At 42.9% G+C, this 12,903-nt stretch overlaps 1 protein-coding gene across 2 annotated transcripts in view; it reads left to right on the top strand.

The window, feature by feature from the left end:
* Positions 1-12,547, top strand: part of sergef (secretion regulating guanine nucleotide exchange factor) — a 28,361-nt gene extending 15,814 nt beyond the window's left edge. The window contains exons 10-11 of one of the 2 annotated variants that reach the window (XM_041276933.1): positions 1,917-1,953; positions 11,420-12,547. In XM_041276933.1, the coding sequence (XP_041132867.1) occupies positions 1,917-1,953; positions 11,420-11,583 (201 nt within the window). In that variant the 3' untranslated portion in view covers positions 11,584-12,547. The remainder of the gene's footprint in view (positions 1-1,916; positions 1,954-11,419) is intronic. The other variant, XM_041276934.1, reaches the window with a different exon arrangement.
* Positions 12,548-12,903: the final 356 nt, after the last annotated feature.

The raw sequence follows: 12,903 nt of genomic DNA, 5'->3' as shown, positions 1-12,903 counted from the left end.
TGGAAGAGTCTGTTAGAGTGAGGGGCTTCAGAGAGATCTGCTGTCATTTACAATACAGTGGAACCTGAATTAGCTAGTGATGAAAACGGCTGCACACTGAAAGGGTATTCTGCTTTGTTTAACAGCTGATAGAAAACCTGTGCAGTTCTGATTGACAGGTACTGTGGTATTGGGAACTTCTCAAGCAGGCACATGAGGGGGTGAAAGCATTTCAGCATTAGGGATTTCTTGAAGAGTAACCATGCAGCAGGAACGGTTTTGATGTGCTGACTAGGTAAACCATGTAAAGAAGGATACTTTTTATCAATTTTGAACACTTTATAAGACAAGTATACAAGGCAATGGACATGGGGATCAAGGTCAGGGCGGGTCACATGTTCTATATTTCAGCTCTTTCCGGTCTAATAAAGAAAAACAATTAAATTGCTCTAAGAGAGAGTTCTGTCTTCCAGCACTGTAGGGATCACTTAACCTATTTGATTTGTATTATTTGATTTTTTTTTTTGGTAGACCACAACCCTCAGGAGACTGCATGTATCCAGTCCCTACCACTAATTAGGTATGCAGTCCTTCTAACAGCATCCCTTCTCTGTTTGTGCATCGAGAGGACACACACACACACACACACCTTCATAGCAGATTAATAGCCAGCCACTTAATGTGTGGGGCTTGACCTTTTGTTTTTTGCGGTTCCTGGAAGGACAATGCATGCCGGGAAACATCAATGCAGGCGTTTGGAGTTCAGTTGTCTCCAGTAGCACGCCAGTGCTCTTGCATGGGGTCAGGAAAAGGGAATGGGCTGCCGCGGTACTATTAGTGGAACACCGGAGATGGGAGGTGCATTTGTGTTGATGTCGGTGTAATTTGTGTACAGCACTGCCACGTTCTCCTTAACTAATTAACACTTGTTAGTGCTAAGAGACTTTCTTTCAATGTCTGCAATGTTTTTGAGTCACATATTACTGGGTGATGTGGACTCCACCCACGCCCTCCAGACCTCTGCAAGGCTAATGTCTGATACGTGCTCAGTCGGCACACACAAATACATCTCTTAATAGGACCATTAAGAGATCCTTCATATGATGGGGTCCACATCCACTGGTACAGGAATGGAAGCTCATTCAACACTGAAGACATTGTAAGAAGTCATTACATTTCTAGATCACTCACATATTACCTCTCAGTCAAGGAGCAGGAGCGGGCAGTGACGAGCTCTGCCTGTTTTGTGAATGGCAAAGCTGCGTTTTAATTGGAATCCTAATGCGGTCCCTTTGATGGATATTTGCTGACCACAAGGAGGATAATTACTGGTGTGCAAGTCAAAGAGTTAGAATAGAAAACACACTTCACACAGTCGTCGCTAAAGCAGATGGATGCGATTTAAATCAAATTTTAAATATCCCATTGATCACCCCCCCCCCTTCCTCTGATGTAGCCATTAGCAGTCTAAATCTCCTCTGTATAGCGTCCATTCTTCTTAATTATTCATTCACTTAATGCATTTAGCTGTGGAAATATAAATAGCTAATTTAAGTTTTCCTTTAGAAATCTATCTTTTCCCAGGCTGACTCACTATATGATCAGATGAATGGCTCAGCCCGTTCTATTCCCAGTGCGGTGATAATCGTGCACTGGGAAGAGTGGGAGAGTGCTGCAGGTGCAGAGGCAAGCCAGTTATCATTCTACTGAGGATTCAGAAAGCCCAGGCTGGACGCCTCTGTCTTTTTGATGAAATGAATAATCAACAGCGATTTGCAGTGATTTTATTTAATTCTGTTCAGCATACATGCGGTTTGAGGCAGGCCGTAAACAGTTATTGTTAAGCTTTTCTGTTAGTTTAGAATAAAAGTCAAGTCTTATGTGTGCAGTGTCGTCTGTCCAGCTTGAATGGGTTTCATTTCTGTTTTTGCCCTCAGGTGTCTTGTGGTTCTGAGCACAACCTGGCTGTGGTTGGTAAGTTAACTGTTTTGATTTCGGTATCAGAACCGTGTCCGTGATATTAAAAATGAATGTACAATTGTGAAATGTCGTCTTCTTAAAAATGTTTAGCATGTTAAAGAGGAGGCGATTATCTATTCACAGACTCCGGTAAGTAAGGGGTCTGAGGGAGGAAACTGCTGCTGTAAATCATTTGCTGTTGACATCACTTGTGCCAGTACTGTGTGTGTGTGTGTGTGTGTGTGTGTGTGTGTGTGTGTGTGTGTGTGTGTGTCTGTATATATTATATGTGTACATTCCACAGAATCCGCACAAGAGTTGACAAAGAGAACTGCACACATTGCTTCAGTGCTTAATAGCTTCTGACTGTTTGCATGTCTGTGTGCATGCTGCTCAAGACAGAGCACTTTGCTTTAGTCATGCCTAGTACTTAATTGGGGACACAACAATAAACGTGAGGTGACAGTTCTGTCGGGGGGGGGGGGGGGGGGGGGTACATTGAAAAAAATGAAAAGGAAATACCGTACCATTTTCCATAGCCAGTCTGTAGACCTCTCGAGACTCTGGAGCTGAAATAACAATTCCCTTCCTTCAAGGCTAGATTATTTTAATTCAGTTCTGAACGGGTGTGTCTCTGTAGCTCCTTACCGCCACTAGAGTTCGTTCTGAAGCAGCGCAAACCTGAGTAGCAGCTGCTAGTGTCTTTATCTGATGGCTCTGACAGCAAGGAGAAGGACAATCTCTGTAGTTTACCCATCAAAGCACGACAGTCAGAATTTCCTAGCATTGTTTCATTTGCATTCGTCTGTTCTTGCCTTGCGGAAGCTGTGTTGAAATTCATAGTACCGGCATATTTTACAACCTGCAAATCAAGCCTCAGTTAAGACTTGGACCAGGTCTGTACTTCAGAGCTGCTGTCTTTAGTGAAGGAAGGTGGAGGGGATAGGTACTGTCAACTTTAATAACTCGTTTTTTTGATGTGTGCAAAAGCTTTATGCAAAAGATGAACCCACTACGACTACACAGGAATCCGTTGTGTTTATCATTTTCAGTGGCGGTATCAGATTTGCTAGTGGATGACCTGAGGCTGCTGCTGTATCATGATTTTGATGACTTTGTTATTTCAAAGTTCTGTGGCATCTCAATGAAACTTACTCGGTGTTAACACAAGGTTTTGAATGTTTTCCTAACGCAGTGGTGTGCTCGGGGGCTGTCCTCTGACCTGTATGTCTGGCAGTTTGTTTGAATAGCGCTGTGAATAACGCTGGTAAATAAAGCTGCGCTGTGTTTTCTGATTGAATATCCCCCTTTTGATTGTCATTCTCGGTTCAAGGAGTCTATGTCTGTGTGAGTCTGTGTGTGAGAGCTTGTCTGTGTGTGTGTGTGTCTGTGAGCTTGTCTCTGTGTGAGTCTGTGTGTGTGTGTGAGAGATCCGCACAGGGTTAATGGGCTGTGTCGCCAGTGTGCTGAAAAATGAGCCCCTTCTCTCACTTCCGTGTCCCATCCGATGAGTGCAGTGCTCCACTGGGAGACATATATACACGGCTATTTATGGCATTTCATTACCAGTCTCACAGTGGATTGCCCTTGTCCAAGGTCCTGAAAGGATGCATAACTCAGATGAACTTGCTGCTTCACAGTAGGTGTTATGCTATGGAAAGATGTGGTGCCTCCACTGGGTGTCTCAATACATATGGCTGGACCTCTAGTAATAGCACATTAGCACTAGGACACAGCCTACCATTGCCTTTGAGCTGTTTCAGATGACAGCGCATTGTTCGAAGATGTGAGACTTTCCCGGATATTTTAGATTTAGTTTTAAACGCACTTTCATTCCTATTCATTGTACTTGTTATATATATGTTCCCATGGCGTTGCTATTGTAGAAAAAACAGGGTAGTTGTATAAATAGAAGAGAGTTAACTTTTAATGATAGGCTATGCGGTTTATTTTATTAAACTGTCTGCATACAAACAGCCATGTGCAAAACTCAGTATGTTCATGATAGTATTTGTATTTATTTATTTTTTTTAAACTAGTTTGATTCTCTTAATGGCAAAATCGCCACACAAGCAAAGAAAACAAATGCTTCCAGGTAACGTTAGCAATTTAGTTTTTAATGCATTTGGCGGCACTTTGTTTTATGAAAGTAATTGTTCTCAAATTAACATAAATATTTAAATAAGAAAAAAAAAATATATATATATATTTTATAGGAAAACGTTATTAATATGCAAATTACAATGGGCACTCACCAGAAATTTAAAACTCAGTGCACATACTGTCTCATTTTTCTTTTTCGAAACTCGGTGACTTAGACTGGTGGTTGTCATGCTGCTCAAGTATAAATATGATAAATTACAAAAATATTTTATTTATTCCGCCGATAATCATGATTATCATGATAATTCCAGACGATAATCGATAGCTTAAAATGTCATTGTCGTCCAGCCCTAATCCAAAATTAGCCTCATTTGCTTGCAGCTGTTGCAAAATGAACGGTTTGTCAAGTAGACAAACGTTTTGGCTCGTATAGTTTTACCTTTGAATTGTGATTGAGCCTTTTGAATTCATGGCAGATGCGCCTGCTGGCGTTTGTGTTTTCACAGGTAACAGAGAAGCGCGTTGTAAGAGTCTGCCCAGCTGGGATTCTTTCAGTAAGAGCGAGCTGCTTCCTTTCTCTGCGTAGGTCATGTAGTTACTGTACTGCTCCGATGGGGCTTGATAATTAACATGTCAGAGTTCCGTTCTCTGCCTACCATTTAAGCCGCTTACATGCAGGACTTTAGATGCCGCGTACTGAGGCGCTGATGGCTTCAGTTGTCTTTTAATGCCATTGTGCCGGGAGTCCTCATGCACACCCCAGGAAGAGAGCCCTGCAAAGGCTCCTTTCACATTCCAGCCCGTGGCGCGACAGAGAGTCAAATCAGAATGACAGTTTAGGGTTGTAGCATCTAAAGCGACTTGCATTAATTCCTCTAATTGTGGCGTTTCTTTTTATTTGTTAAAAGGTCGCTTTAGTAAAAGATGCAAGAAAAAATGAATTGACACACATGCTTTGGCATTTACAATGGGGGATTATGGGGGTCACGTGTCTTCATTAGACACAATGCACGCAACATTCAATCTAGACAAGTGTAAGGAAATAGAGCAGATGAAGACGAGTGGGGCATTTTCAGATCGCTTACTCCTACAGTATATTAACTGGAAACCAAACGTAAGCAGTGTAGTCTGAGGGCTCTTTAAAAACAAGCTGCTCTCTCCTCGTTCTGCTGCTTTCAATACGGTTCATAGAAGAAACCTCTGTTGAGTTTAGAGCCACCTTCAAGGAGCACACAGTGCATGTGTTCCGCTTTGCTGTGCATGCAAGCTGCAGCCCTGGTACAGACAGGCTGGGTGTTTTCCAGGGTTGAACCCGGCGCTGGTTCTGGACATTGCTTCCCCTTGTTCCCTTCAGCTCTGCGCGGGATCAGTTCTGCCTGGGAGAGCAGCTTCATTCTGCATCACTGCCCAGTGTCACGCTGCATCCCTGCAGATCGGATCACACACTATGGAGCCCCGCTAAAGCACTCCTTTTTCATTTGACTTCATTGTTTTGTATTTTGTATTATTATTGCTTTATTGTGTCGTTGAGTCCTAATTTTAAGTATCGGATTGATGCCTTTATCTGAATACAAAGATTAGGAAGTTTTTGGCATTCTTTTCAGCAGGTCAGTTTCATCTGCTCAGTGCCTGAAGATTGTCTGCTTGAATGAATAGATGGCATCAGTGCAGCACTCTGAATGCATTAATATACTGTATGTATGTAAACACAATACATATGCATTACAGGAGTGTGGACTAGTTCACACATACATACATACATATGCACGCACACGCATACATACATACACACACACACACTCATGCATGCACACATACACACATACAGTATATGAGTTTTATAACTCATTTGCTCAATAGAGATCTCTTTTGTTTTGAGCAGTGCAGAGTTTGTTTTCACCCCCTTGTCCTGGTCCCTCCAAGGAGTAAGTCTTTCCTTCCACTTGAGTGGGAGCAAGGGGCTTTTCCAGCAGCGGTATCCAGTAACCGAGAGGAGCACACTGGCCTCCCGAGAGCTTCCTGACCTGGTGCTCAGCGTGGGACCTTGTGACAGAAATAGAATGATTCTTGGTGGTAAATCTCCCTCCCGACCTATGAGGGCGCCAAGTACAGGGAACAGAGTACCTTGGACTGGATGGCCTGACAATTCATTCCCAGGGTTAAAAAGAAGTCGGTCATCTAGAAAGGGGGTGGAACTGGCACACTAACTCATCGACCTGGAATGGAAACGATGTGGCAGCCGGAGATTGGAGGAGCGACTGCAATCGTTTACCAAGGGGTCATGCGTGACGGTACAAATAGGGGACGTCGTGACGTGATCTGTTCCTTCGTTTAAGGTTAAGAAGCGACCCGGAAGGACCAGTATTGGGTTTATCGTACCGTGAGTGTTTTGTTTGTTTGTCTCTAATTGTTACTTGTTATTATTATTAGTAGACCGCTAACACATTCTGGAGCTGTCGCCAGAGGCCAGCACTAACCCGGACATCACTGCACCTGTATCACGATCACCTGTATTTTGCACCTCAAGAACTACAGCACTCGCCCAAGACTGGTGACTATGTTTGTATATTCTGCGTGTAATATGGACTGTGTTTATTATTTGGGACTGCAACCCTTTATTTAAAACTGTTTTGTACTGTTTGACAACAAACTGAGGACAGCACAAGTTACTCAAAACAAACTGAAGAACTGGACTGGAGAGGTGCTTCTTGACCTGACCTCTCCACGAAATAACACAGTACTCAGGATTGAAAATCTTTATAGTCTAACTACAAAGATTACTCATGTTTTTATATTCTAGAAAACTAAATTTCCGAAATAGTTTAGTTTATGGCTTTATCAAATCACAAATACTAATATTTATATATATGTATATATATATATATATATATAATATATATATTATATATATATATAATATATATATATATATATCTATATATATATATAGACTCCTACAGGCTAAAGGACACCACACCCCAGCTGAACTGCTTGGTTCCACTGTTTCTGTAACGACTACCGTTATCCAGGTCTGTCTGGTGTTTAGATTAGCTAGGCAGAGGGAGAGCTACAGTAGAACTGTGGCTTATTTTGTCGTGGGAGTGAAAAGTATGATGACTAGAGAGGAAGAAGGAAAAAAAATGAAAATAGGGCAGCTCAAATCGGTTTCACTTCAGTCTCTCGTGCTTTCCAGCACAGCCGCAGCGAGACTGGCTGGGTTGCCCTTGAGAGGCTGGTGCTGTAGTGTTGCCATGGCGATTTGCACAGTGAGTTAACCAGGTTTCCATGGCACACGTTTCCTCAATTGAGCAGGCCTGTCTAGAGCCTCAGCAGCTCCTCTTATAGAAAAAGATGATCGTCCTACTCAGAGTCCTCCTCACTGAGTGTGGTGTGTATATATATATATATATATATATATATATATATATATATATATATATATATATATATATATATATATATATATACACATATATATACAGTGGCTTGCGAAAGTATTGACCCCCCTTGGCATTTTTCCTATTTTGTTGCCTTACAACCTGGAATTAAAATGGATTTTTCGGGGGTTTGTATCATTTGATTTACACAACATGCCTACCACTTTGAAGATGCAAAATATTTTTTATTGTGAAAAAAACAAGAAATAAGACAAAAAAACATAAAACTTGAGCGTGCATAAGTATTCACCCCCCCAAAGTCAATACTTTGTAGAGCTACCTTTTGCAGCAATTACAGCTGCAAGTGTCTTGGGGTATGTACCTATAAGCTTGGCACATCTAGCCACTGGAATTTTTGCTCATTCTTCAAGGCAAAACTGATCCAGCTCCTTCAAGTTGGATGGGTTCCGCTGGTGTACAGCAATCTTTAAGTCATACCACAGATTTTCAATTGGATTGAGGTCTGGGCTTTGACTAGGCCATTCCAAGACATTTAAATGTTTCCCCTTAAACCACTCGAGTGTTACTTTAGCAGTATGCTTAGGGTCATTGTCCTGCTGGAAGGTGAACCTCCGTCCCAGTCTCAAATCTCTGGAAGACTGAAACAGGTTTCCCTCAAGAATTTCCCTGTATTTAGCGCCATCCATCATTCCTTCAATTCTGACCAGTTTCCCAGTCCCTGCTGATGAAAAACATCTCCACAGCATGATGCTGCCACCACCATGCTTCACTGTGGGGATGGTGTTCTCGGGGTGATGAGAGGTGTTGGATTTGCGCCAGACATAGCGTTTTCCTTGATGGCCAAAAAGCTCAATTTTAGTCTCATCTGACCAGAGTACCTTCTTCCATATGTTTGGGGAGTCTCCCACATGCCTCTTGGCGAACACCAAACGTGCTTGCTTATTTTTTTCTTTAAGCAATGGCTTTTTTCTGGCCACTCTTCCGTAAAGCCTAGCTCTGTGGAGTGTACGGTTTAAAGTGGTTCTATGGACAGATACTCCAATCTCCACTGTGGAGCTTTGCAGCTCCTTCAGGGTTATCTTCGGTCTCTTTATTGCCTCTCTGATTAATGCCCTCCTTGCCTGGTCCGTGAGTTTTGGTTGGCGTCCCTCTCTTGCCAGGTTTGTTGTGGTGCCATATTCTTTCCATTTTTTAATAATGGCTTTAATGGTGCTCAATGGGATGTTCAAAGTTTCTGATATTTTTTTATAACCCAACCCTGATCTGTACTTCTCCACAACTTTGTCCCTGACCTGTTTGGAGAACTCCTTGGTCTTCATGGTGCCGCTTGCTTGGTGGTGCCCCTTGCTTAGTGGTGTTGCAGACTCTGGGGCCTTTCAGAACAGGTGTATATATACTGAGATCATGTGACAGATCATGTGACACTTAAATTGCACACAGGTGGACTTTATTTAACTAATTATGTGACTTCTGAAGGTAATTGGTTGCACCAGATCTTATTTAGAGGCTTAATAGCAAAGGGGGTGAATACATATGCACACGTCACTTTTCCGTTATTTATTTTTTAGAATTTTTTGAAACAAGTTATTTTTTTCATTTCACTTCACCAATTTGGACTATTTTGTGTATGTCCATTACATGAAATCTAAATAAAAATCTATTTTAATTCCAGGTTGTAAGGCAACAAAATAGGAAAAATGCCAAGGGGGGTCAATACTTTCACAAGCCACTGTATATATATTACACATACACACACACATTTACACAAACAGGTGTTGAAAGATCTAGTGTGAAATAGGTTTTCGTTTTCAAAGCTACAGAGTGAATACCCTTTATTGTTTTATTTTTGTAGGTTTTTACCGAATGCAAACCCCGCTACTCGTTACCCAGTAGTGCGACACCTACTGGAGAGGTGAGCTTACAGCAGTTTATGTGTAAATTCTTCATTGCTCACGTCCTGCTGTCATATCTGACTTGGCTCATGATCTGATAACCACACGTCCCCAAGGTGCTGCACAGCTGACGGCATTGAATCATGCAAGTACACCCCATTATTGAGCTAGCTGTAAGATTGTCCCCTGTACTAGGACAATGCTGTCCCGGGCTCCCTCTGGGTTGAATTGTCTGCCTGTTTGCCTCTAGTTAGGTTCAGCTTAGGGTGTGAAAGGGGCTTGTTTGATCACCCGGATAGACCCAGTTCAGTTCCAAGCCCAGCACAAGGTCTCCACTCCCTCGGCAGAGAATGACTTTAGATTACCAATTAATATTACTAGCCCTGCACTAATTCTTCCACTAATTGGCAGGCAGGCTGGATAACTGCTGTGGTATTGACTGGAATTGAATGTTTGCCTGGGGGCGCTCCCAGTTGCTGTGGCGGCTGTGATACAGGAAGATCAGAGTGGATTAGAGGTAGAGATAAGGAGGGGGGGGGGGGGGGGGGGGGGCTCTGTAATGCCACACTCCCTCTCGCACACACGCTCATCGGCTGTGGAAATGCTCAAACCTCGTAGGAGATCAGCAATCCATTTATATTTGTTGTCCTTGGATATACTATACTGTACCTTTAAGGCTTTTACATACTGCATTGTATTTCAGTATTTCAATCAGTGTCAAGAGTAATTGGAAACCAGGTGGACAGGGCACAGACTTACTGATGTAGTGTCAGAGTTTAATCAGGAAAGAGCAATGTTCTAACCTTTCATGCGCACTACATTTTACGTTAAAAAAAAGAATGAATTGTGGATAAAATGATTAGATACAGAAGAGTCTCCTGTTCCGCTTGCTTTTTCTGTTCCAAAGCTGGCAGTGACAGTAGCACAAACGGGCACATTTTGTATAATGGCTGTTAGTGTGTTTACCTGTTGGTTTGACTCTGTGTACCTGCTCTGACTCACCACTCACAGCCTCTCTTGTCCTCAGTATTCCTCCCTGGCAGCAGGTACGTCCTTTGCATTCTACCCAGAGCTAGCCTCCACCAGGATTGTTTGTCCTGCGGATTCAGCTCTGACAGAACGTTGAAAAGCCGGCTTGTCCTTCACATTCTACCCCCAGAGGCTGCCGGCAGGCATGCTTACCCTTATAACTGAAAACAAACTTCACAGCGTTCAAAAAAACAACACTGACTCATCCAGCTGTTTCTAGATTTACTGTGAAAAGAGATTGTGGAAGATGAGTTGAAAGTGCTGTAATGCTCTTGGTGTCAATATGATTAGACCATGTGCTATTTATCTCAGTGTGAACGGTGCTTTCTGGGCTGTGTTTATTTCATGAGGATGGCTGTAAACAATCCACTCATCCACTTTGGTGCTTCAATGAACGTTCGTGGAGTATTCTCTGCAGTATGTCCCTTGGTTTATACAGTATGTTATTTTTTATTATGCTTTACCATACCTATTTGTGCTTTGCAGTGTTTACCTGTGCTTTACCATACCTCTTTGTGCTTTGTAGAGCTTGCTTACCGGTGCTTTACCATGCTCTCACTGTGCTTTGTTACACTTTGCTATGCTTTCACTGTGCTTTATTACACTTTGCTGTGCTTTTACTGTGGGGAACTTTTGTGAGGGATCTGTGTGAATAATGATCCGGTTCCTCTGTATATTGTGGCCAGAGACTCCCAGATCGGAATCTGTAATTCTTCTATGTATGGTTTGACTTTCATGAACAAATTTTCCCTTCGCAGACAGAGGGATGCAAAGAATATACCTCTTATCTGATTGTTTGCAGTTCATTTAGATGTCAGTGGGGTGGGTACCCTGGGGATGGTCATTGAGAGCTCTACTGGTAGTGCAGAACTTGCAAAGATTGAGCTGGGATTTTGGGCATTGCTTTATTTTTAATTGTGTGTCCAGAATAACCTCGTTGAACATGCCACTTTCCAAAGGTTGTGAACCAAACAGCGACCAGATCAGCAGAGCATCTCCACCCTGTGTGTGGTGCCCTGCCTCTGAAAGGTGTCTCTCTCTCTTGCTTTGTTTGTCCAGGTGGACGCTGCCTGTCCTGGGGCTGGAACGAACACGGCATGTGCGGGGATGGAACCGAAACTAACCTCGCAGCACCTCAGCCAATTACCGCCCTCCAAAACACTAGGCCTATTCTGATTGGCTGCGGGGCAGGACACTCTATGGTTTTTTGCAATAGAACATAGCGTGAAAGATATGCAATAGAAACGGCGTGCATACTGATGAAGAACGTATTCTGGAATACCAAGACCGTGTTGTTTATCTACCTTGACGTTAGCTTTTAGTGATTTCCAATGAAATAATGCTTTTAACAATATCGGAAATGAGGGCAGGACTTGATTTTTAGAAACAGTAAACCCCTGAGTGACATTCTTCATGGATAAATATGTCTAGCTTAAAAGCCCACTGAAACAAAAGGCATTTACAGTACACTGTGACTGTACGCTGTGTTAGACTTCGGCTAGCCAGTTGATTTCTGCTTCTTCCTCTGGAGCCCAGGAATGTCCTGACACAGCTTTAGGGAATCCTGCTGTTGAAAATTACAATTTTAATAGATAATGAAGTCGTAATTCAGCGGGCAACGTGAAGGGATATAAATGGGGATCTCTGGAAGATTGAATACTCCCGAGCGCTCTAAATCACAGCTCGCACAGTGGCAATAAAACATCCCAGCTGTCCGGTCACCCCCCCTTCATCTCCCGTTTAGTTATATTTCATCCTGGCAGCGCCTCTGTGTCCCCCACTCACCGGCAATTAGACCTCCGGATCGGGATCTCGTTTACAAGTGCGGCCCGCAGAGGGACATGTGGGAATACTACAGCTCAGGGGTGAGAGCGTTCAGTCAGCAGAGTTGAATCATGGGCTCGGGTGAAGTGTTTGTTTCCCCTCTCTGGCTCTGCTGGTTGTAGAGCACCTGTTATCTGCTTCTGCTTCCATGTAAAATTGTGGTGCATAGGGTGCTTTAGTGTGTAAGTTGACGTTAAGGAACTGGTATGACCCTCTGATCTCATGTTATGTCCTTCGGTTTCATGGTTATGGTGAGGGCAGAGGAAAATATTCAAGGCAAATGGGAGTGGGGGAAGGCTTAGGCTGAGGGAACACAAAGCCACTTTTTCAAACAGTGGCTTGAAACCTGGTTCCAGGAGACATAGCTTGAGACAACTTTGCTGTATCAAACCCCCCCCAAGTCCCAAGTCTCCCCTGGTGTGCCATGCAATGGCCTGAAACCTAGTGTCCTGAAACCAAGTTCCAAGCTACAAGGTGGTTTTGTGTTCCCTCAGCTTTATGCTGTTGGATGTGGTGTTTGAACCATATCTGTTAACAAGCTGCTGCTTTTTGTTTTGTTTTTTTTCACGCAAATATATGGGATTGAAACGGTTAATGAGCTGCACTTGGAGTGATCTGGTTTCCATGGTAACTTACAGCAGTTGTATGCAGTTGAAGGTCTGTTTAAAGATGATGTAATAATAATAATTTGAAAACAAAATACTTGTAGGGAAGGGGGT

This window comes from Polyodon spathula, chromosome 17 (assembly GCF_017654505.1).
Source record: "Polyodon spathula isolate WHYD16114869_AA chromosome 17, ASM1765450v1, whole genome shotgun sequence".
NCBI classification, from domain to species: domain Eukaryota; kingdom Metazoa; phylum Chordata; class Actinopteri; order Acipenseriformes; family Polyodontidae; genus Polyodon; species Polyodon spathula.
Note: the sequence above shows the minus strand (reverse complement) of the source record. Positions and strands in the feature narration are given on the sequence as shown.